We start from the raw sequence: 25,493 nt of genomic DNA on the forward strand, positions 1-25,493 counted from the left end.
TAAATAAATCTTTAATAAAATGTGTGTGTGTAATCTTACCCTCATAGGAATAGATATGATTAGTAATGTAATATTATGTTCGGTTGAGTAAATAGGGCCTGAGACTTAATCTCGAGATTATATCACGTAGGATTAGTCATGACTTATGAGTCTTAGCTTACGTCTATGATAAAAACAATCTCGGATAATCATGAGACAATTCAATCTCAAGCAATCGAACACTCCCTATGGATATTATTATAACCTTGAGACACAATTGGGCAGCCCTAATTTGAAGCCATGCATCTTTGACAAAGTAGAGCCCTAATTAACATTTTGGATTGTGGGAATGAGTGGCAATGAAAAAGCAGTGTACAAATTGACAGCAGACTGATGGCTGTGGATTATGATTGGGTGGATTCCGGTCCCAAACAAATTCTAACCAACTGTGTTGTGTGCTACTCTTCAACTATCACTATATAAACCCCTCACCATAACATCCTTAGATTCAGGCCCCATTTTCAACTCTTTGCTAGAATCCTATCTTCAGCTCTTCTACTCTCTGCCCGCGTGCTCTGACCGCGGAGCAGAGAGAGAGAGAGACAGAATTTGAAAAGGGTTTCGTCAATTTGGGTTTCTTTATTGATTGCCATGGCGTGTAGACTTGCACATTCTGGCTTCCTTATCTTGGTAGGTATCGCTTTTTCTGTATTTCTCTCTTATGTGTTTGTGCGAGGAGATACATAATCAGAGTTTTGTACGTTGTTTTATGTAATGTTTCCTTGATTTTGTAGGGGCACCAGAAAAGGCCAAATGAGAGCAACAGAATTTTTGCTCAGAGCTCTACTTCATCAGGTTTCGATTGAGAGATGTGTTTGTGTGTGTTTTTTCTTTCAATTTCGATGATGAAGTTTGTTGAGGGTGTGAATTACGTGGTGGGATTTGTTTTGATCGTGAAAAGTTTCAGTTTTGAATGCTATATTGGTTTATAGAGATGGTTTGGTTTGATTTTGTGGGATGATGGTGAATTACAGGTTCATATCTTCTGAAGTGGGAGAGTGTAGCTCAGAGATTAACCAATATAATAGATGTGTCTCTCTGTGTGTTTCCTTTTAATTTCGATGATGAAATTTGGATTGAGGGTCTGAATTGCGTGGTGGGGTTTGCTTCGATCTTGAAAAGTTTCAATTTTGACTGCTATATTGGTTTGTAGGAATGGTTTGTTTTTTAGGGTGATGTAGAAATAGAAGCCACTGTTTCGATTTTATTGTCGATCATTGTTTTCTGAAAATGGTGAATTGAAGGTTCATATCTTCTGAAGTGGGAAAGTCTGCCTCAGAGATTAAGCAAACGAAAACAATGCTTTAAATCGCTGCAAAAGCGTGAAATTGTGAGAGCTGTGGCTGTCAATGTGGCACCTTCCCCAGCAGCAGACAGTGCAGAATATAGACAGCGGTTGTGTCATGAATACGGCTTTCGACAGATTGGAGAACCCCTTCCAGATAGCGTGACACTGAGAGATATAATCGATACACTTCCAAAGAAGGTGCTCTCTCATTTTGCTTTAAAGAGAGCTCTTGTTTCTCTATCTGCTATAGTGCTTTTAGGAAGCCATGCGTCTTGTCTGTACAGAGTTTACGACTGATCATCCTAACTTTTTTATGTGAAAGGTGTTTGAGATTGATGATGCAAAAGCTTTGAAGTCTGTGTTGGTATCTGTAACATCCTATGCTTTGGGGATCTTCATGATCGCTAAGGCCCCGTGGTACCTGCTTCCTCTAGCTTGGGCTTGGACTGGAACTGCGATTACAGGGGTTAGTTTTGTAATCAATGAGCACTTTTTTGTTTTATGCTGGATAATAGAAATGCTTGTTGGGATAAAACTGAAGAAACCTGCGTTTATAAAAGATGGGAGTCGCTGTAGAAATTTCCTAATTCCATACACCCACAAATTCCTCATGCTGGTTTCTGAAAATCATGCTAGTACTTTTTACTCCTGATTTCAAGCTATAGTTTTTTGACATATAATTTACCAACACTTTCTTTGTATAGTTCTTTGTCATAGGACATGATTGTGCACACAAATCATTCTCGCGGAACAAGTTGGTGGAAGACATTGTTGGAACTCTGGCATTCATGCCTCTCATTTACCCTTACGAGCCATGGCGTTTTAAGCATGACAGGCATCATGCGAAAACAAATATGTTTGTACCCTCTCTCTTAAGACATGTTCATTAATTTGAGACTTTGAGTAAAGTTTTGATACATTATTGCCCTTTCCTACTTGTGTGTGTTGGCAGTTGTGAGGAGGTGGTGGTTTTTGCTTTTCAAACCAATATTAGTATATGATGTTGATTAAATGCTAATTCTGCTCTCACAGCAAGCTGGAATTATGTGAATAATTAAATCTTGTAGTATATAATGCCTAGAAACTAAGTGCCTATTTCTAAGAGTGTCTTTATTTTGATTTTTATTATCAATTTAAAAGTGAAAGAAATGAGTTAGGCTTAGTTATATTCTTCTACAATCTGCATATGTTGATATTCAGGATATTTTAAAGAAATGTTGGAGAAATCATGGGTCTCAACAAGGCAGTAGTAGTATGGTCGAAGTTGAACTCATTTCATCTATCGTTTCACTTTATTGAAAGTGAAAAAGAAATATTTTCGTGCAATAGATGACATAGTGACACTATTCTAAAATCAGGAATAACACCATACGACTAAATATCCCTTTGATCGTAGGTGTTTGTTTTTCTCCCTTCTGTTAGATTAGACTTTCCTCGCACATCAAACCATGTAAATATATTTTGTAATATTACTGTATGAGGAAATCTGATTCATCTCTCTCACGGTCGTTGCAGGTTGGAAGAGGATACAGCCTGGCTCCCTGTTAAGCCGGAGGAATTTGAGTCCTCTTCAATCCTCCGAAAGGCAATCATATATGGTTACGGACCTCTTAGGCCCTGGATGTCTATAGCACACTGGTAATGGTCTAATGTTCCACTATTAAATGTTTTACGTGACACTACACTTTATTATCTTACTGTATTTTCCTATAGAGCCTCGTTGATTTTAATCTGAGAATTTGAAGCATCTCATAGGTTGATAATGCACTTTGACGTCAAAAGGTTCAGACCTAATGAAGTCAAGCGAGTGAAGATAAGTTTGGCTTGTGTGTTTGCTTTCATGGCAATCGGATGGCCTTTGATAATTTTGAAAACCGGGGTCATGGGATGGATCAAGTTCTGGTTGATGCCGTGGTTAGGTTATCACTTCTGGGTATTGCCTCACGCTCACATCTTTCGTGTTTTTTTTTGCTGTGTGATTAGTTTAACTTGCCAAATTTTTATGAAATCTAAGAGCTATAAACACTTGTTTACATTTCAAATAGTTGAGTAAATGGGAAGGAAATCGAATAACTTGCATAAGCATTACATACATCTTTATCAACACATTCGGATTCATTCATTCTGTTTATGTGCACAATAATCTATTAAGTTCATCTTCTGAAAGTCTGTGTTTAAAATTTTCAGATGAGTACTTTCACAATGGTCCATCACACGGCGCCTCATATACCCTTCAAGTCCTCGGATGAATGGAACGCTGCCCAGGCCCAGCTCAACGGCACTGTCCACTGTGATTATCCGAGCTGGTAGTACTTTCACTTGCTGGCTCTTGAATCCGAAAAGAACTCTGCATTGATTGAGAAGTGAAAAACCAAACCTGCAAGATAGAAAAAAACTGTCTCTCTTCATGCAGATAACTGACATAAAAACCTTTTCTCCTCGACAGGATAGAAATCCTTTGCCACGATATCAACGTGCACATTCCTCATCACATTTCCCCCAGAATACCGAGCTACAACCTGCGAGCAGCTCATCAGTCTCTCCAAGAAAACTGGGGAAAGGTAGGATCCACAACCTGCGTGTGCTCGTTTCTCCGTGTTTGTTTTATGATAACACACATTATTCAATAATTTCATTCCCCATGGTTCAACAACAGTACATGAACGAGGCTTCCTGGAACTGGCGGCTGATGAAGACGATACTGACTGTCTGCCATGTCTACAGCAAGGAGAGAAACTACGTCCCCTTTGACGAGCTTGCGCCCGAGGAATCTCAGCCCATCACATTCCTTAAACAAGTAATGCCTGATTATGCTTGAGCCATCATGCTATGCCATTAAGCTTCAACAACTGCCATTTTTGGTCCAAATTCTCTCCCAAAGTTAGGTTTCCTAGCACACCCAATATTCATTGTATCTCATACATATCATTCCATGAATATTATGATGCATTGCTCACTGTCTTTATGCAGATGCAAATTCATTATCTAAAGTAGCAACATAGGCTTATGTGATGGTTTTCTTTTGAAATCTGCATGTTATTGGATGAGAATGCACTGGTGAGAAGAAGAAAAAAAACTAAGGATATTTTTCTTGGAAACTTGACCTTTTCTTTGTTGATGGGTTGACTGTGATTTATTGCATACCATATTAAATAAATCAAATAATTTGTGGAGTGCACAAATGTTAAATTATTGTTGATGCATTAATTTTTAAACCTTGGTTTCAGCTATTAGTTATCTCATTTGTTGTGCAAATCGCTGGCCGAAGTCAATTATGTACAACTTGTTATGTATATTTAATATTTTGTGGGGTTGCCTAAGTTGGGATCTGCTCCCACCACACCAGTTTCAAATTTAAATTTAGTGGGATACAGATTAGATTATGCAAAGAATTTGTGACATTATTAAATTCAACAGAGATTGAGGCTAACCTTTCAACAAAAGATGTTGCCGTCGTCAAATTCTTTACAACCCTTCAATTGATGGAGTAGACGTAGTAAATTTATTCAAAGAAATAGAAATTTTCTTGCTAGAAATTATATTTTAGTAAATGTTTCACACATAAAAAGGAAAAAGAAGAAAGAAACAAGGTCCAAACGTGGCGTGGACGAGCAGTTTGTTTGGTGGGGGATGGAAAAAGTGGTTGGAATGGGAACTCGAGCCATCATATTTTCCATTTGTTCATATTGTTTGGTGAAATTTTATGAATTGCCAAACACGAATTAACTCTTGAGTAAACAAACAATTAAACAAGGACGCGGTCTCCCGTGAAACCGATTTCACGGTGAAACCAGTTTTCCGAATGACACTACTTCAACATACAAATGACACTTTAAAATATTACAGTGTCATTGTGAAACCGGTTTCACAGGAGTTTTTGTGTTAAACAAATTATATTGATATGCAAGGATATAATGAGAATTTTGACATTGTTTTTTCTTGTAAAATTATTAAGTATTATACTTATTAGGTATTTTATTTAGAGACAATCTAAAAAAAAGTGAAAAAACACCAAATCTTTTGACCTAATGCCAAATAGCAGTTGTAACTGCTCACATGCATGTGGGGTGGGTGTCTTTTGCCCCTTTAGGAATCCACAAAAGGGGTTAAATTTCATTACAATTTTAATTTACTATGAGGATAAGGAATCATCTTTTACTAAAGTAAAGAAGAAAAAAAAAGACTGCTGCTGAGGATTCGTTGTCAAAAGAAACCTGACCTTGTCACTTTTGATGGCCCCATAAAACCAATCAGAATAATCAATACAAAGACAGAATTGGTCCCATTTAAATATCAACAACATCATCTACCAAGACCTTAAAGGCTAAATCAAATATTGCATATGTAATACATATATCACACACATACATTATAAGCAAAGACAACTCCAAAGATATGTTTTTTTTCCCTTGTATAACCAATTGCTATATGGAAAACTACAATCTAAACAAGAAAGTAATTGAAGGTGTAAAAAGAACTAAAACTACAATCTAAACAAGAAAATCATTGAAGGTGTGAAAAAAAACTAAGTCAAAATCAATCACATAATTGGAGGAGGGCTAGTCTCCCATATGTCAAACACATTCTCCTCACTATGCAGTGCAAAGAGCCTATCCCCTCCAATGGAGAAGTCACAGATGGAGCCACCATACGCGTTCCTCAGGCGCGACGTGAGCACCCAATCGGGCCCACAGAAGACGGATATGGTGTCGTTCATGGAGGAGAAGAGCTGGCCCCGGTGCAGGGCGAGCTTAGGGTAGCAGGGCTCGTCCGGCATCTTCCCCTTCATGAGGCGGCTCCTCGAGCTCCACCTCAGGGGGCCCCCGGGCCGCCTCAAGTCCATGAACCCTAGATCCTCGTACTCGTTCACCACACACACGGCGGCGCTCTCCTCCATGGCGATGGCGTCCCTGACCCTGCGCTCGTCCCCCACGGCCGCCCCCGCGTCCGACCACGCCCACACCATCCTCTCCTTGTCCCTAAAGTCCAACAAGCTGATGTAGCAATTGTCCTTCCTAGGAAACAGGGTTGCCACCAGCAAGCAGTTGGCGCCGTGCAGCCACTGCAGCTTGTCGGCCTCGCCCAACGGCCAGCCCGCCGGCTCGTAGAAGAAGTCGACCTGCTTGCCACTCACCTGGTCCCACACACCAACACCATACTCATTGCTCCTACCTCTGCAACTAGCAAACAACCTATAATCACAGCTAAAGCTCAATGCTCCACCACTGAAACTCTTCACTTGGCTATCATGTGTGACATGGAATTTATGTCTCAACTCACCACTAGAGGCATTGAAAAGCCCCATCCCACCATCATCCCTACCCAGCCTCTCACAGGCGCTCAACACAATGCTGTCGGAATCCACCCAAACGGCGTCGTTTACCCTCTGGTAGTCGAGATTCAAAGGGGGGTGCTCCTCCATCGCCCAATCATACACATGGACCATGCTGCCGTGGGCCACGCAGCAACCCCCGTCCGGCCCGGCCCGGATGCCCGTGCCGTCGCCCGGGGCCCGCCCCGGGACCGACCGGGAGAGGTGGAGCGTGTTGCCGTCGAATGGGCCCCATTTGGCGGCGCGGAGGTGGTCGGAGAGGCCGTAGAAGAGGGCCTCGCGGTGGAGGAGGCGTTCGGGGATGTTGGGGGGGATGTAGAGCTCCCCGGTGCGGAGGAGGTCCAGGAGGACGGCGAAGCAATCGGGGTTCCGGTCGATGAAGTGCTCGTCGGCGGCGGCGGTGGGGTGGAGATCCCAATTCTCGTCGAACATGGCGCCGAAGAGGGAATTCCGGCCGGCGATTGCCAGCGTCGTCGCCGTCGTTTCGAAGTGGCGCCCGCCTACGTTGAACTTCACTCTATCTTTCTGAACTCCCATGGAATCAAATTCAAATGGAAGAATGTGGAAACAGTTTTTTGATACGACTCAAAAAATCGAGAATTTTAGGATAGAAAAATCGAAGGGGAAAAAGGGGGGGAAGGGGCACGGATTCAAAGTTGGACACTTTTTTTTTCTGGTTTTAATCAGAATCGCACGAGATTTTTGCCGAGAGATCTTCAATTCAATCTCGGAAATTCAAATTCGAAACGATTCTGATAAATAAATAACGATCGCGCAGAAACAGCAGCAAGGAAAAGCGCGTATTTTGACATCAATCAGCAAAAAACCGAACCGCAGAGATTACGAAGCGTTGGAAATCAACAAGGAAACGTTTATAGCATCCGATTATTTTAGGAAAACGCAATCAAAAACACGATCAAAACTCAATTGATTCCATCACATAACTGAAAAAAACAAAACGCAACGAACCAATACAGCAGAAACAGAAGAGGGAAAAAAAAAACGACCAGTAACTGAAAACTCTCGAAGAATCTGTGAATAGGAGGTGAATAATTTGAAGAAAAAGAAGATTTTGATTGTTTGATGAAATTGGAAAAGAGAAAAATGCAGAGCGTTTTTGAGCTGCAAAATTATGGGAGTCTTGAGTTCTGACATAACTAATCATTTTTATTAGCTTTTTATATAAAAAAAATCAAATGGTCTGAAAATGGACCCAGTTTGAGGCTGCAGTAGTATTTTTTCATCTTTAGTTATTGGCCGTTGGATCTGTGAGGACTGAATCAACGATGGAGATGTAAGGGTAGTTTTGGAAATTTGGATGGTTAAGTCAATCAAGTCAGCTCAATTCAGTTACATTTAAGTCATTTAAACTCTGAAATTGGGTTTTAGGTAATTCAAAAAAAAAAAAAAAAATTAAAATGGGTTTTAGGAAAATTTGTGTTTTTATCGTGATTTAATATTATATTTTGATCATAGAAGTTTTATGATTCAGTTTGCAATACATTTTCTGAATCTTTTTTAATATTTATATTAAGTTTATAAATTATGAATCGAAGCATATTTCAAGTTAAGGATTTTAGTTGACTCGGATTGGGTGTTTGACGTATCATTTCCAAATTTTATTGCGTATTTTAGAGATTTTTGATATATGTGTATACATTGACTTTTAAGTTTTCTATAACTACGCAAGTAGAGCTAAAAAATAAATAAACTATGTTAGTAAAATCGTGTGCGTCATTAACGTGTGACACAATTGTGTTTGGCTAATTTGGCATAGTTCTAATTTATGGATAAATTGACATAGCAAGACTCATAATAAATCATTATCATTATAATATTAAAACTGAAAAGTCTCATTCTCTTTCTTTAAAGAAAAAAAATAATTTTAATGAGCCTAAATTTTTAAATTTTATTATTAAGTGTGTAATAAGCCTCTCAATTCTTAAAATGCAGTCATCATTCTTTTTCTGATAGCACATCACATCTCCCACCTTAAGAAGCCTTTCTATGTCAAATTTAAATACCCAATTTTCAATTATGAAATGCATTATTGTAGTAATTAAGTTTCCCACACATAATTAAGAAATAAGTTGGATGTTTTAAGTGTTGTGAGGTGACACCACAAAAAAGATGAAATGATTAAACTTAATCTTGATGAAATCATCATTAACTTAAACCAACCTAATACTTACATCTAAAGCCATTAATTAATAAGCTGACCTAACCTTACATTCACCTGTCCTACTATTTCTTCTCAAATTTCATCAACACTACATAATTAAAAAAAATGTAAAATCAAGGAAATCATTCAACAAATTTCTTTAATATTCAAATTTAACAAATTAACATCATGGGATTTATTTGTTTATTCTTATTCTATACCAAATGAATTCGAAATGATACAACAACTGCATATTTTGGAGCTGTACAACAGCAGCACTAAACAAGCAAAGCAAATGCAGAGATTTGATCTGCTGCTAAGTGTGGCCTCATCTGAATTCCTGGAAGTTGACGTGCCCCATCGCCTGCGCGTGCTCCACGGCCTCCTGCAAAATCGAAAGTCGAGCATCGTGTTGTCTCGAATTCGAGAAACTGAGCACAACCAAGATCATGTATCGCAGACCACATCGCATCGCAGAGTGAAGTTTGCAGTATCTGTATAGCTCCTCTTCCTAAATTTTACCCCCAAAAATGAAGAAAGAAAGAGAAATAAACATCATAGTTAATGTACAAATCAACTCATCTCATGTAACATAAAGTTGCAAGTAACAAATCACCCTTGAAAAAGAAAGACAAGAAACTGACAACATAAAGTTGCAAGTAACAAACTACATTAAAATTTAGAAGTCATTAAAATTTATGCAATTGTAACTTTGTATAAGTAAATGGACAGCTTGAAGGAGTCACTTAAACATGTTATTATAAGGTCATGGCTTATACAATTTCACTCTCACCCTATACCCTCTTTCACCTTCTTCTCAAAATGAAGCTGAAAGCAGGAAATAAATACACCACCCACAGAAAATCCATAACTATGAATGGAAACACAAGGAAAAATTACAGAATTCTGGTCTTCCAAAGCCTTGGGACACCATCTCTCAACTGCCAAAATCGCAGTAACCGCGTTACGAGTAGACAGAAAACATAAGCTTCTCTCCCATGGAATGTTTAGACACCCCCCAAATGCTCCACCATCATCATCATCATCATCATATCCTAAATGGCTGGTTCCCATCTCTGGATCTGTCGAGCTTCGCTCTCTTTGTTTTCGATCTTTTGTTTGCAATTTCTTGGAATAAGTTTGGTCCATCGAAGCTAACAACGGGGACCCTTACCTTCTTCCTCTTTCCTCTGTCGTACTCCTCGTCCCTGTCAGCAAGAGATGTCACAACCATTACATATGTTTGTCCTATCTATAAGGAAAAGTATTGTATTTCAAGATGATCTGAAGATTGATCTTTCATTCACAAAAACCATTTCAAGTAATTATGAGATGACTTACCACTCATCCCCAATATAACCGATTTGGGCAGCAGCTCCTGATGCTCTTGTCTTAGATTTAGTAGATAGTGAAACACCAATGTCATCCCAACGACCAACTGCAATCAGACGCGTATATTTGAGAAAAGAAACGAAAATAAGTAGGAATTATTATCAGTTGGTAAACATCACAGACACCGTGTTCTTTACCAGTTGTCTCTTCTAAGCCCCTGGTAAGCATGTTCATGACATCATTTTGCCTCAACTCTCTTTGGTGCTCTTCAGACATCCCCGCTCCTTGAGCAGTCGATTGCCTTATGTCAGGTTGCTTTTCAGCAGAAACTGTGGAGCCATCGAGAAGAATCCTCTTTCTGAAGTCCTTATCAATAGCATCACCTGATATGCTACTATCACCATCTGAAACAAATTTGGCTTTCTTTTCCCGAGAGCAAGTAGATTCGTCAACAACAGCTTGATGAAACGATTCTTTAGATGCCGATTGTCCTAGCTTTGATGATAAGCCATTCTCACCCAACATATCCTTCGTATCGGGAGACTTCTTAAGCATAGAACATTGCTTTCTCTTCAGTTTCTGCTTGTGCTTTTTCTTTCGTAAGCAGAGGCCCCCGCCTAATATAAGGTTAGAGCTGAGTGATGTGGTGACTGCCTGATATTTCAAGAGCTTCCTCTTTACTTTAAGGTCTTGCCTTTTCTTCTTAGTTATCCCAAGTCTTAGAGGCTCTTTCGACTGCACATTGATTCTTTGCCCATTTTCAACAGTTACCTCAGTATTTGGACTAACAGCCTTCTTTGCTGCCTGCTCGTCTCGAATGCTTTTCCCTAGTTCACCAATTGCTCCCATGGGCATGTTGCTTGTGCTAGCATTCTGAATGGATGAAAAGAAACAATGATAAGTATTATCCACCCTTATACCAAAAGAATGAGAGAACGCAAAAACACAAAAAGGAACAGATTATATACAAGTAAAATACCATTTCAGAAATGGGGCCAACCATTTTGCATTGGTCTCGAGATAATCTGCTGAGCACAGCACTCTCCGGTGCCTTCTCAGCTGATTCACAAGGTTTGTCCTCGTCACTATCCTTGTAGCCCGATGGCATGGCAATAGAGCTGCTTGATTCTTTCTTATGCATTGAAACTTGAGGACTACTGTCAGACAATAAAACAGTACTTGTATTCTGCTCTTCTACAACACTCAACGTGTTGTGGCAGGTATCTGTTGCAACATGACCTCCATTTGAAGCGCCACCAGAGCCATCAACGCTTGAATTTAATTCCATTGAAGAATGTTCCTTCAGTGGAGCCTTTGTCGGTGGCCCCATCGATTCACACTTAGCATTTCTTGCAAGGTCCGAATGCTCAGCTGTCAATTTGCCATTAATGTTTGAGGACGTATTCTCCGAAGGAGCCTCGATCGGTGGAGCAGTCACCGGTGCATCCCTCCCGGATAAAGCTGCAGAGCCATTTAACTTTCTCTTATCTGAACCGTTTTGGATTTTCTCTTTCAATTCCAAGTTCAATTTTGAATATGCAGCATTCCCGATGGCATTCATCACCATGTTATCTTTCTGAAGGGCATTAACATGATTCTTTGAGCCAACGTTTTTCCTATCGCGAACGTAGAACATCATATAGGCCTTCTGTTCCAGAACTTTCCTCTCATTAACTTGGACAACCTATTACATGCCAAAATGATGGTAACCGTGAATTAAGTGTCAACCTATAACTGAATTAAAATTGCAAATAGAAATGAAAGAGGTTGGTTTGTATTTGAACCATATCACAATCATTTCAACTGAAGAATTAATACAATAATAACTAAGATCCCCTCTCATCAAGATAACAGTTATTTTCTCATACCTGATTGTCATCAAGGGAATACCACATGCCACTCGATGTGCGAACAAAACAGTAATAATGGCCAGAATGAGTGCTCCAACCATAATGAACAAGAACTCCATAGAGAGTGTATTTTAGATCCCCATCCTGAAAAAGATAAATATGAGTACAAGAGTGATCATAACTTTGAACAAGTACGAATGCAGGTATCCAAAGAACTGTTTTTTTATTAAAAAAAAAAGAGTTTGCAGGTCCTTGTATACAAAGCTTGCGAGAAAAAATATGATGAAAATAAAAAAATTGAAACAATTTATAAGAGAAGAAGCACAATGAGGACAAGGACACGCCCAAACAGGAGGATGAGCAGAAGGAGCAAGAGCAGAGTACAAGTAGGAGCTCTAGAAGAATAAAAAGGTGAAGATATCTCAAATTGGCTACGAACGTGAGAAAGAAACAAAAGTAGAACTTACATAGGGGCCAGTGACAAAAGGTTTCAAGTCCAACGTAGGTTCAAAAGCAACTCTTTTATCAACTTTTTGGCCAGGAGAATGTGAACTGAAACGCTTCAGGTGAACAGCGAGTACTTGAGGTGCCTTGTGAACTGTTAGCTGCTTCGATGCCTTTACTTTCTGTTTACATTGATCACACTGATATTCCCTCGCACCTCCATCTAACTGCTCTTTGGCGGTGAAATGAGCAAGTGCCTTATACAATGAGTCTGCTTTCTGTATTTCTAGACTTAGATCTAAGAATGGATCAAATTTGTTAGAGCAGTACGAGCACTGCATGCATTTCACCTAGGGAATGACACATATAATTAGCACAACAAAGAGAAAACAAAAACACTAACAGCCTCAAATTCAGTCACAAAAGTACCTGACTACGCAATCGACCACCAAATATTTTGTGGACCAAGCTTTTCTCATAAGCACTAGGAGATTCACTTGGCACTCCAGATGGTAAGCAGCACTTATGCATTGATTCGAGCAAATTCACCATATACTCATGAGCATCTTCTTGCCTGGCATTGCGAAAGCTCCGAGATATGCCTAATATTTTCATTAAGGACTCAAACGTAAAGAGTAAAGAGACCAACGATGTGTATGACTACATGACGCTCAGAGACTTTAAATGACTACCTACATGTGAAATACTTCGAGAACTGAGCACAAATGCTAAAGCACATCTCTTTCATTATCATAGGATACATCTCAAGTTCGACACAAGATCCTTAGGCTCTAGAATCCTCCCGCTTGACTGCAGAGCTCGGCTGACATGTTTCTGGATGGCACATAATGCACAAAACCCGGCAGTACGACCTTCATAAATTATAGGTCGTCAGAGTAAACACATGCTGAAAAATGTATGTCATGAAATATCTGCCCAATCCTTTCTTAAAATCATATAAGAAACCAATGAGATAGATAAATTGATAAAATGAGGAAGGCTCACAAGAATTTTGATGCTTCCCACTTTGAAGATAGGCAGCTAATGGTGCAGTATATGTGAGGCATTGCAGTACCGAATTAAGGAAACAAGTGTTTCCAAGGTTACGCAAACCTGCACCCTGAAATACAAGTTTGAGCCTTTGTACATGCTATGTGACTCATCAAAACATAATTCGAAACTGTAGACTCACAGAATAAAATATCATTTCAAGTATTTGTGAAAGACAATACTCCAAACGTAACAGTTGGCTCATCCATAGACGCCATTGGATGGAAATTCAAATTGAACCCGCCAAGAAGCTTAAATGGAACCACCAAGGCGCGTTCTTTGGTTGAACGTTTATCATAAGAAAATGAGGGATAAAAAAATATGGAAACATTTTATTACATTTTAATGGACCCCACCTTTTATATCCCAAGTTCACTAGGGTGAAAAAACAAGGAAAAATAATATCACATCAATACACCATGTATGTTATCATTAATTGGACGAGATATATATGTTTTCCACCCTTTTCCATCAAAGAGAATGCACCCCAAGTATACAAGTGAAACTGGGTAGATGGAGCAGGGAATGATACAAAACTCATTGTAAAATAAAACAAGAAAACAGCAGCCCATGATATAGGTGCATTTCAAGGGACGGCATTCTCCTACTTCCCAACAAATTGAAGCCAGTAGGAGCATTACAATGCATGACTGCTAGTCTGCTACTTTACTAGAAGAAACCGTTTTAAGGTAACCTTCGAAGCATTGCTCATATTATACTTTCAGCAATTATGTCCGGACAAAATAGATTCTTAAAAGAAGATAAAAAGAAAAGGGAAAAAACACCAAGGTGTGATGGGAGGAAAAGATGCAGTACATTTCATGCATCAGTGAAAAGATAAGAAACAATAATTCCGGTGCAAACATACATGTTCTCCAGTTGACACCGAATAGGAAATTTTTCCACTTTTACTAAGCAAGTTCTACTACATTTCTTCTATCTCATCCGATCACACCAAATTACTGGAAAACAATTGTTCTAAAAAAAATATCAAAATAACACTAGCCACCATATCTTTTAATATGTATAACCAAAAAAACAGGGACAAAACATCGTTCACGAGTAACAAGTAACAAATAATCTCACATCGTTAACGTGAACATTAAAAGAAATCTAGAAGAACATCAAGTAAATTCAAACATATGTGTATAAATATTCCGAGCACTCACAATTCTGCGAAATGTAATCTCGAAGCTGAGCTCAGGATCCAACCTGACATCAGAATGCTCCGATGATTTTTCGTTTTTAGTGCCGAAAACAGAGGAAGCCTTGACCGGGTTCAGCGTCACCAGCTTAAACCCATTGCTGCTCTCGTTTACAAAGCCATTGGAATGCTTCCGAGCTGGGTGGAACTCAATCCTCCTATGGAACAGCGCCACCGTATCGGACTCCGGCTCGGCCCTGCCCACCCCATTCGAACTGATCGTCGTCGTCGCCGTTTCCGCCATATATAAATCGAGCTCCAAACACCTCTCTTGCACCTCAAAAACACATAAATTCTCTAAAAAGAAGTTTGTGGATTTCGATATAGATTTTGCAGCACAATCTCATGCACAAAGAAAAGATGAAAGCGTGAATGAATCCGAGAGATTAAGCTTTCGATAATGTCGGCGACGAGTGCTGGTTATGAATGCCTAGGGTTTACATTACATATATACCAACTTCTTTTTCTTCTTGTCTCTAACTAACTTCTTTTTTCTTTTGTCTCTAAACTCTAATTTGATTAGGAATTTGCCTTTAGCGTTTGTTTGTTTTTTACTCTATAAATAGAGGCATAATATAATATGGTGTAAATTTATAATTTAAGGCATGAATCACATTTTATATATCTTATGAATAATAATTATATAAGTACTACTCCCTCCGTCCACGAAGATTAAGAAATGTGTATAAAGTAGATAAAGTGAGTTGATGGAAATTATTTAAATATTAAGTATAGAGAGAGAGTGTATTGTCAAAAAAGGAAACAGGACATTTCATTTGGGACAACCCAAAAAGGAAAATAGGACATTTCGTTTGGGACGGAGGGAGTATAAAATTTCTTTAAATATAAAATTATAATATTACGTTTCTATGTGTGTATAAATATAAAATTATAATACTATGTTTTTATGTGTGTATTGATCAAACGTAAAGTTGTTAATGCTTAAGGCCAAATATTTTATAATTGTTCAAATATTTATGTTACGTTTTTAAATTTTTTATTACGTCAAAGCAAACGAAGCATAAAGTAATAAATAAAATTTATGCCATCCTTTTTGACAATTATATGTCAAAGCAAATACAAACATGCCAACTATTTCCATCTACAAACCATTAAAAAAATTATTATTAATTCTAATATCTCAGCTCAGAATTTTAGCCGACATTACTGGTAAAATTGTGACTCATAACTTTTGAGCCCCATGCAGTGACGAACAGCCCACAAACAAAAATCAATTGGCCCAAAAAAACAAGGCCCATCATATATAATTATGAATGGGCTATATTTTTGCTATCATAAATTCATAATTCGAATTCCACAAGTTAAATTTGGGCCTTGGTTATCTATTCATTATGGGCTTCTTTTATTTTATGTTTACTTGGTGTATTTCTTTTAAGGAACCTGGTCATATTATTATTATTATTATTATTATTATTATTATTATTATTATTATTATTATTATTATTATATTAGCATGTAAATATACAAATTTTATTTTATTTTTTGTATTTTTTAAAATTTAACATGATTTCTGTTTTCTACTAAAAAATACATGAATTTAACATTTTTTCTTACACCTTTTTGTTTCATTTAGGATATAAATACAAATATTATCCAACACTACTTTTGTGAAGAGTTATTAGGTATTTCTTTTTATTTTTTTAATAAAATTTCAATTTAATTATCCAACACTAGTTAAAGTTTAAACAATTCAACATGTACATGTTGCACGTAAATGGAGTTTATCCAATGCACATTATAGGTAGCGATTTTGATTTTTTTTTTCATTATCAAATTATATATATATATATAAAATAATTTCTCAATTATGTATTGAGCTTTGTTGTCATCATGTCATGATTTAATTTTTTTTTTTTTTTTGGGCTCGACATATTTAGTAAATTATTTTCGAAGTGTTAATTTAACTAATTTAGTAGTGTGTATGAAGCCACCCACCACGATAAATGCAAATCATTAATCTCTCATACTTGCTTTGTTTTCAACCTGTCATTATTGGAATGCCGCTGTCTGCCTCATAAGTCATATCCATGCGCCAATTATGGTGTTTATTCAACTAAAAAAAATTTAAAAAATCTTTTTTAAATTTTAAATTTATTTGGGTATTTAAGGTTGTACATTATGTTTATCAAAATGCACGAGGTGGTAGTTGAAAATTAAAAAGAAAACATGACCCAAATGATTGCATGATGGGTATATGACCGAGAAATAAATTAAATTAAATTATTTAAAGATTTATTCTTTGTAGTCACAGTCTAAATTATTTTGAAAATATATGTATGCTTCCAACCAATAGCATTTATAATCAATATATAATAATTATATATGTTCATCAATTAATATCACGACATTAACTTCGAACACTTAACAAAATGAAAAAAAAAAAAAGTGATAGAACTTCAGAAATGGGACCGTAAGAGATATCGATAGAGTATAGTTAGGGGCTGTTTAGTTTTTAATTATTGCTTACTATTTTTCCAATCAATTAAATTAATCATAAATTTGAACTTTTTCAAATTCAACTTGAATTGAAATTTCCGTAACATTTTGTCCCTATACTGATGCTATAAAAAGACGCCAAAATATTTTCTCATTTTCTTATTCGTCATAGCTAGCTCGTATAAAATATGTCACACAATTAAATTTCGACATTCATATAGGATTAAATATATCCAAGATTTTAATTCGGGCCAAATTTTAAAAAGTTTAAAATTTATGTATTAACTAACCGAACAATAGTAGTATTAGAAACTGAAATTTGAATATATTTTATGTATTTACAAACAATTCACTATTTTTTAAATATTGGAGAGTTTTAACGCATGTCGGCATGTGTGATAGGTTCTAGCTTCTATTATGCAATCAATATTAATCCATGATATCTTTTTCATAACGTGGGATAATGTTTAAATCATTTATGTGCAACGGCCTATAATTAAATTATATAAAAAAAATCATACTAAAAAATTTAATTTTGAAGGTGTTACTAAGAGACTCGTAAAGATCGTTTACTCATAATATAAGCTCACACAATTCAAGTATATATCCATTTCCTAAAAATAAAATAAAATAAAATAATCAAGGTGGTATATTATATCACCACATCCGACTATTGTTTTTTTTTCTTTGTCAATTTTACTTAATTATGCTTTTTTCATCCAATACAAATAAAACCTTTATTTCTATATATTAAGATTGTTAGTACAATCACTTTTTTTTCCAACAAAATTTAATTTTAGGCTTTTAACTATTTTTTAAAAGGCTATAACAACGATATTAACGGATTCAACAAATAGTCCCTCTAATAAAGGATAATTGTAAAGTTAGAATAAACAATATATTTCACGATATTTATTACTGTAGACAATTAAATTGTCGTCGAATTAAATCATGGCACGTGTAAATTCATGAATTAAATATTCAATTATATTTTCTATTTTATTAAATGGGATTTTATTCCTAAATTAAATAGATATATATAATTAATATTTAATAAAATGAATTAATGGGCTTATGGACACCTAAAGCCCTAAAGCCCATGCATAAAGGCCCAAAGCCCATAAAGCCCACGAAGCCCATCTCTAAAATCTATAAATAGAGGTGTTGGGAGCTCATAAATGACAACGTGAAGGAACGGAAGATTGAAGAGCATAAGAATTCTCTCTAGTATCGCAAGTTGAAAGAGGCGAAGAATTGGAGAGTTCAAGTATTCTTCCAAGTATTCAAGTATCTTGAAGAATTCTATCTAGCGTTCAAGTCTTCTTCGAATCTTCAAGTATTTGAGCATTCAAATCTTCAAGTATCCTTCGAAATCTTCAAGCGTTCAAGTCTTCTTCGAATCTTCAAGTATTTGAGCATTCAAATCTTCAAGTATCCTTCGAAATCTTCAAGCGTTCAAGTCTTCTTCGAATCTTCAAGTATTCAATTATCTTCAAATCTTCAAGTATTTCTTCAAATCTTCAAGTGATCAAGACGTTCTTACAAATTCCAAGAACGATCTTCCTCAAATCAAGTTCGAAAGCTTCAAGGCATTCTTACAAATTCTAAGAATGTTCTCAAATCAAATCAAGTTCAACGTTCAATCCAAAATCATGACTTAAGTCCCTTGGATTGACGTCATCAAATCAAGTATTTCAATAATCTTCGAGTTTGTTCAAGAATCAAATGGAAGAGAAGAATCAGAGGATTAACTAGAGATTACAACCCGCATAAATCTATCTTCAAATCTATCAAATTATCTTTGTGACGCGTTTTGTATTTTATCAAATTGAAATACAAAAATTTGTGTTTACAAATTTTGGCACGCCCGGTGGGACATCTCTACCTCTCATCTCTACTCTTCACCAAAAAATCTTGAACAATGTCCATTCAACCAAATGCAACTGCTCCAGCTTCATCTAAAGGTTCTTCGGAAAGCATCGGTGTGATCACGCGAAGCAAAGCAAAATTGATGCAAGAGGTGTCCAAGTCGACTTCCCGTCTTCCATCTATCCATGAAGAAGATGACAACTTTGAGAGAAGCTTCACATTCCCCACTGAAAATTATCAACTCCATGCAAGTGTCATGATGACAAACACTTCCACCATGGAGGAACAACTCTTGAACTTGACAAAGATGGTTGAATCTCTAACCAAGCACATCCAAGAGCAAGATGCCCAGATTGCAAAGCTTAAAGGAGAAAAAGGAGATTCAAGCCACGCCAACAACGATAGGGAAGGCGAAGAAAGCGAAGAAGATGGTGAGAATAACGATGAAGAAATCTCCAAAGACAAATCAAAGAGTGATGGAAAAAAGCCTTCAGGAAAAGACATTCTCTTCTCGTCTGGTGGCCTCATTCCCATTGACCAACTCAAAGAGTTCATCGAAGCAACAATGAAGAATAACTCCGATGGAAGCTCCAAGTCATCGTTAACTTACTCCAAGCCATATACTCGGCGAATTGACAGTATGAGGATGCCTCTTGGCTATCAACCACCAAAATTTCAACAGTTCGATGGCAAAGGAAATCCAAGACAACATGTGGCTCATTTCATTGAAACATGCAACAACGCTGGTACTTATGGAGATCATTTGGTCAAACAGTTTGTTCGCTCATTGAAAGGTAATGCCTTTGATTGGTACACCGACTTAGAATCAAACTCAATTGATAGTTGGGAACAGCTGGAGCATGAGTTCCTCAACCGCTTCTATAGCACTAGAAGAACTGTCAGCATGGTGGAGCTCACAAGTTCACGTCAATTCAAAGAAGAGCCAGTCATTGACTACATCAACCGATGGAGAAACCTTTGTCTCAACTGCAAGGATCGATTGTCTGAATCATCTGCCATCGAAATGTGTATTCAAGGGATGCATTGGGGCTTGCAATATATTCTGCGAGGAATCCAGCCAAGAACATTCGAGGAACTAGCCACTAGAGCTCATGATATGGAGTTGAGCATGATGGCAAGAGGGATCGAAGGACCACCAATCCAGGAGTCTAGCAAATTCAAGCCAGAGTTCAAGAAAGGAGGAAAACCATATGACAAAGCACCAAAGAAGGAATCTATGGCAGTGAAAGCAACTTCTGTGAAATTTCTAAAGAAAGAAGTTAATCAGGAAGACAACCAGAATGCTCCACGAGATAATCAGAACTCTTCCCGAGACATGGGGCAAAGAAGACTTACCTTGAAAGAAATGCAACAAAAGCAATACCCTTTCTTAGACTCTGATGTTTCAGGAATTTTTGATGACCTGCTCAAAGAAAAGCTTATCGAGTTGCCAGAAATGAAGCGACCAAATGAAGCAGGGAGGACAGACGATCCAAATTATTGCAAATACCATCGTCTGGTTGGGCACCCCATACATGATTGCTTCATCTTCAAAGACAGGGTCATGCGGTTAGCTCGAGAAGGGAAAATATCTCTTGAAGAAGACGCTAATACTGTAAATATGGTCTCCACCGACTTGAATGACATAATAGAAGGTATTGGAACCCTGTATGATACATCCAACCAAGTAGATGAAGAACCTGAAATAAACATGGAAGAAGGCGATGATGCATTAGCAATCACATTCTCCAATGAAGACTTGCAACTTGGATTCGAACCTCATAACAGGCCATTGTTCGTGAGTTGTTATACACAGGAGCAAAAGGTCAATCGAATTCTCATCGATGGAGGCTCGGCAGTCAATATCTTGCCACTAAGGACTTTGAAGCAATTGGGAATCCAAGCAGAAGAGCTGTCAAACAGTCGATTGATGATTCAAGGTTTCAACCATGAAGGACAAAGAGCTCTTGGAACTATAAGGCTGCGATTGCAGATGCAGGACATGGAGTCCACAGCGTTGCTTCATGTGATTGATGCAAGGACATCCTACAACATGCTTCTGGGTCGACCATGGCTTCACGAAAATGGTGTCATTCCTTCTACATTGCATCAATGCTTCAAATACTATCAAAATGGCACCGTAAGAAAAGTGGTTGGTGATCACAAACCTTTCACAGAAGCAGAGTCACATTTCGCCGATGCTCAATTCTATTTGGGAAGAACTAAAGCAACAATGGTGGAAAGGGATGTACCACAGGAGGAGTCAGGATCCCGCCAAGAGAAAGAATCTCGCCCAAAGATGGAAGGTTTCACCATCCCTTTGACTAAGATTGATGCCAAAAAGCCCATTCCTCAGTCACTCAAAGATTTTGTCCAACCAAAGCAAAGTGGCGCCACAGAACACGGAGATCTCTCAGACAAAGAACTCTCAAAACACTTTGGTCCGAAGGCATACAAACTCCTTGTGAATGCTGGATACAATCCCCAAGAAAGCTCCACGTCAAAGTCTTATGTGAGAAAAACTGCTAATACAAGCCAAAATCCCAAGGCAGGCTTGGGATACATGGTGCAAAGCCCCATTCGTATTGCCATCAAGAGAGCCACTGCTAACTATGCTAGCACCAAGCAAATCCCGAAATCTTCAAGCAATCCGAGAACCCAAAGGGTTTCTGTTTTCAAAAGATTGGATGAAAGAAAAGCTCAACGAATATCTGTCTTTAAAAGGCTTGGCAAAGGCAAGTCATGGAAAAAGGACGTGACAAAAAGGGCCAATGAATTGGACATAACAGAAAAGCTAAGGAGCTCGATTCCTTCTCGTATGAAGAGGTGTACCACTTTGCTCATATCATGTGGAAAAGAATTGAAGGCCAAAATGAAGACAATCATCTTTACACGGGATGCCGAAGACGATGAAGATAGAGAGAGTGTGGCTTCATCTTACTACACTACTAATAGTGCTAGTAATCCAGTTCCTCTTCCTCATACTACTCAAGGTCAAGTGCGTCGCGAAGATGTTGTTACATCAAACCATATCACCTCATGTGAAGAAGTGGTTGTCGAAGAAGAAGACGCTGAAATAGCTCCTCAACAGTTTGAAGAAGGAGTTAAGGCTACTGTTGATGAATTGAGAGAAATTAATTTGGGCACTATTGAAGATCCACGACCCACTTACATCAGTGCGTTGCTGACCGTTGATGAGGAATACTCATATATCGAATTGCTCAAAGAATTCAAAGACATCTTTGCATGGTCTTATAAGGAAATGCCGGGGTTGAGCTCCAAGATAGCTGTTCATCATTTAGCTGTTAGAAAGGATGCACGACCAGTCAAGCAGGCCCAGCGCCGATTCCGACCAGAATTAGTTCCTCTAATTGAAGCTGAAGTGAACAAACTCATCAATGTGGGTTTTATTAGAGAAGTCAAATACCCAACATGGATTTCAAGCATTGTTCCAGTAAGAAAGAAAAATGGACAAATTCGTGTATGTGTTGACTTCAGGGACTTGAATGAAGCATGCCCCAAGGATGACTTTCCATTGCCAATTGCCGAATTGATGATCGATGCCACAACTGGGCATGAAGCATTAACCTTCATGGATGGATCTTCCGGTTACAATCAAATTCGCATGTCACCAAATGAGGAAGAGTTAACAGCATTTCGAACCCCGAAAGGAATCTATTGCTACAAAGTGATGCCATTTGGGTTGAAGAACGCTGGTGCCACTTACCAAAGAGCCATGCAGAAGATATTTGATGATATACTTCATAAAAATGTTGAGTGTTACGTGGATGATTTGGTGGTTAAGTCCAAAAAACGAAACAATCACCTACAAGATCTACGAATGGTTTTTGAGCGATTGAGAAAACATCAGTTGAAGATGAATCCACTAAAATGCGCATTTGGTGTCAAATCTGGCAAATTTCTTGGGTTCATCGTTCGCCACCAAGGGATAGAAATTGAACAAGCAAAGATTGATGCCATACTAAAAATGCCCGAACCTCGAAATATCCATGACCTGAAAAGTTTGCAAGGGAAGTTAGCATACTTACGAAGGTTTATTTCAAATTTAGCTGGAAGGTGTCAACCATTTAGCCGAATTATGAAGAAGGGTATACCATTCGAGTGGGATGAGTCATGTAGAAATGCTTTCAAGAATATTAAATCTTACTTGATGCAGCCTCCTGTATTAGCAGCACCTGTGCCAGGACGCCCCTTGATTTTGTATATTGCTGCTCAAGAACGATCCATGGGAGCTCTGCTTGCGCAAGAAAATGAAGGTGGAAAAGAGAATGCATTATACTACTTGAGCAGAACAATGACACCAAATGAGTTGAAATATGCTCCAATTGAGAAGCTGTGTTTGGCATTGATTTTCTCCATCCAAAAGCTTAAGCATTATTTCCAAGCTCACACTGTCCGCCTTATATCCAAGGCAAACCCTTTAAAGTTTGTGATGTCAAGACCTGTTTTATCTGACAGGCTTGCACGTTGGTACCTCCAACTGCAACAATTTGAGATTGTGTATGTTCCTCAAAAGGCTGTGAAGGGACAAGTGTTGGCAGACTTCTTAGCAGACCACCCAATTCCTGCTGAATGGGAGCTAAGTGATGACCTCCCGGATGAAGATGCACTTGTAATCGATGTCGCCCTACCATGGTGGATGTTTTTCGATGGAGCATCTCATAAAGAAGGTGCTGGTGCCGGGATCGTGTTCGTGACACCAGAACGTCAAGTGCTGCCATTTTCCTTCACTCTAACTGAGAATTGCTCTAACAATGTAGCAGAATATCAAGCTCTGATCCTCGGTTTGGAAATGGCGTTGAATATGCAGCAATCTCACCTCAAAGTATATGGTGATTCTAAATTGGTGGTTAATCAAATACTTGGACTGTATGAAGTGAAGAAACCTGAATTATTGCCATACGTCAAGTATGCTCGCAAGATCATTGAGTGGCTTGGAGATGTGGAAATCGAACATGTTCCAAGAAGTGAAAATAAGCAAGCAGATGCCTTGGCTAAACTCGCATCTACCATAGCTATGATCAGTGGCGAAATTCAAATTCCAGTGTGTGAAAGATGGGTTATACCACCTATTTTTAAAGAAGAGAAATGCGAAGAAATTGAAAGTCATCTTGTTGAGGTCTTCGAAATTGAGGAAGAAGATTGGCGCCAATTGTTGGTTGATTATTTGAAGTATGATAAATTACCAAATGATCCACGTCGAAGGGTTGACATCCGACGGCGCGCCACTCGCTTCATTTTCTTCAAAGGGACGCTTTATAGGAGGTCTTTTGATGGAGTATTTCTCAGGTGCCTAAGTAGTGAAGAAGCTGCTAAAGCCATGGAAGAGGCGCATTCCGGCATTTGCGGTGCTCATCAGTCAGGTCCAAAGCTGCACTTTCGAATCAAGAGGATGGGCTACTACTGGCCAACTATGGTGAAAGATTGTTTGGATTATGCGCAAAGATGTCAAGCCTGCCAATTTCATGCAAACCTCATCCATCAGCCGCCCGAACCACTACACCCCACGGTTGCGTCCTGGCCTTTTGATGCCTGGGGCATGGATGTTGTTGGTCCATTGACAAAATCATCAGGGGGGCATTTATACATTTTGGCAGCGACCGATTACTTCTCCAAGTGGGCTGAGGCGATACCATTAAGAGAAGTGAAGAAAGAGACCGTTGCTGAGTTTATCAAGACCAACATCATCTATCGCTATGGAGTTCCTCGCTACATCATAACTGATAATGGAACACCTTTCAGCAACACGGTGATAAACAAGCTTTGTGAAAAATTCGGCTTCAAGCAACGGAAGTCATCGATGTATAATGCACCGGCAAATGGGTTGGCTGAGGCATTCAACAAGACTTTGTGCAATCTGTTGAAGAAAATTGTTTCAAAATCAAAGCGTGACTGGCATGAACGTATTGGGGAAGCATTGTGGGCATATCGAACCACCTATAGAACTCCTACGCAGGCAACGCCTTACTCTTTGGTATATGGGGTTGAAGCTGTCATTCCTCTCGAGCAACAAATTCCCTCTTTGAGAATGGCCATTCAGGAAGGGCTAACTGAAGAAGAAAATGCACGTCTGCGTCTGGAGGAACTCGAAGCTCTAGATGAGAAAAGGCTGGAAGCTCAGCAAAAGTTAGAATGCTACCAAGCTCGCCTCTCAAAGTCTTTCAACAAGACGGTGCGAGTGCGTTCTTTTCAAGTTGGAGATTTGGTCCTCGCTGTGAGGAGGCCAATCGTTGTCACTCATCGTGTTGGAAACAAATTCATATCAAGGTGGGATGGCCCATATGTTGTCAAGGAAGTCTACACAAACGGAGCATACAGGCTTCTTTCTGATGACAACGTCAGAGTTGGGCCTATCAATGGCAAGTTCCTGAAACGTTACTATCCTTGAAAGGTGGTAGAAGTTGAAGCATGTACATATGTATATAGTTTAATGCAAAAAAAAAAAA

General features: G+C 38.4%; 4 protein-coding genes across 4 annotated transcripts; 2 read left to right on the forward strand and 2 right to left on the reverse strand.

Moving 5' to 3' along the window:
* The first annotated feature begins 266 nt into the window (after positions 1–266).
* LOC130987593 (omega-6 fatty acid desaturase, chloroplastic) lies at positions 267–4,425 on the forward strand. Its single transcript, XM_057911181.1, has 10 exons — positions 267–669; positions 774–834; positions 1,284–1,525; positions 1,650–1,793; positions 2,032–2,183; positions 2,843–2,965; positions 3,083–3,260; positions 3,515–3,633; positions 3,774–3,888; positions 3,984–4,425. The coding sequence occupies exons 1-10, from the start codon at positions 631–633 to the stop codon at positions 4,143–4,145; spliced, it is 1,335 nt and encodes a 444-aa protein (XP_057767164.1). The 5' UTR covers positions 267–630; the 3' UTR covers positions 4,146–4,425.
* A 1,227-nt stretch (positions 4,426–5,652) lies between these two features.
* On the reverse strand, positions 5,653–7,820 carry LOC130987594 (BTB/POZ domain-containing protein At4g30940). Its single transcript, XM_057911182.1, has one exon. The coding sequence runs from the start codon at positions 7,194–7,196 to the stop codon at positions 5,868–5,870; it is 1,329 nt and encodes a 442-aa protein (XP_057767165.1). The 5' UTR covers positions 7,197–7,820; the 3' UTR covers positions 5,653–5,867.
* Positions 7,821–9,515: 1,695 nt separating this feature from the next.
* Positions 9,516–15,194, reverse strand: LOC130987595 (ubiquitin carboxyl-terminal hydrolase 23-like). Its single transcript, XM_057911183.1, has 10 exons — positions 14,666–15,194; positions 13,452–13,566; positions 13,208–13,318; positions 12,876–13,048; positions 12,470–12,796; positions 12,021–12,146; positions 11,132–11,836; positions 10,350–11,025; positions 10,162–10,258; positions 9,516–10,028 (listed from the first exon to the last, which is right to left on the reverse strand). The coding sequence occupies exons 1-10, from the start codon at positions 14,942–14,944 to the stop codon at positions 9,869–9,871; spliced, it is 2,769 nt and encodes a 922-aa protein (XP_057767166.1). The 5' UTR covers positions 14,945–15,194; the 3' UTR covers positions 9,516–9,868.
* A 5,762-nt stretch (positions 15,195–20,956) lies between these two features.
* LOC130990022 (uncharacterized) lies at positions 20,957–25,435 on the forward strand. The gene has a single exon (XM_057914224.1). The coding sequence runs from the start codon at positions 20,957–20,959 to the stop codon at positions 25,433–25,435; it is 4,479 nt and encodes a 1,492-aa protein (XP_057770207.1).
* The last annotated feature ends 58 nt before the right edge of the window (positions 25,436–25,493 follow it).

The sequence above is a fragment of the Salvia miltiorrhiza genome, chromosome 6, assembly GCF_028751815.1.
Source record: "Salvia miltiorrhiza cultivar Shanhuang (shh) chromosome 6, IMPLAD_Smil_shh, whole genome shotgun sequence".
In the NCBI taxonomy this organism is placed as follows: Eukaryota; Viridiplantae; Streptophyta; class Magnoliopsida; order Lamiales; family Lamiaceae; genus Salvia; species Salvia miltiorrhiza.

Coding starts and splice junctions, on each gene's coding strand:
- LOC130987594 (XM_057911182.1), bottom strand. CDS start 7,196: ATGGGAGTTCAGAAAGATAGAGTGAAGTTCAACGTAGGCGGGCGCCAC.
- LOC130987593 (XM_057911181.1), top strand. CDS start 631: ATGGCGTGTAGACTTGCACATTCTGGCTTCCTTATCTTG. Junction 3,634..3,773: donor CACTGTGATTATCCGAGCTG/GTAGTACTTTCA, acceptor TCTCCTCGACAG/GATAGAAATCCTTTGCCACG. Junction 3,889..3,983: donor TCCAAGAAAACTGGGGAAAG/GTAGGATCCACA, acceptor GTTCAACAACAG/TACATGAACGAGGCTTCCTG.
- LOC130990022 (XM_057914224.1), top strand. CDS start 20,957: ATGATTCAAGGTTTCAACCATGAAGGACAAAGAGCTCTTGGAACTATA.
- LOC130987595 (XM_057911183.1), bottom strand. CDS start 14,944: ATGGCGGAAACGGCGACGACGACGATCAGTTCGAATGGGGTGGGCAGG. Junction 12,147..12,469: donor CTTTTGTCACTGGCCCCTAT/GTAAGTTCTACT, acceptor TATCTTTTTCAG/GATGGGGATCTAAAATACAC. Junction 10,029..10,161: donor GGTTATATTGGGGATGAGTG/GTAAGTCATCTC, acceptor TCTTGCTGACAG/GGACGAGGAGTACGACAGAG.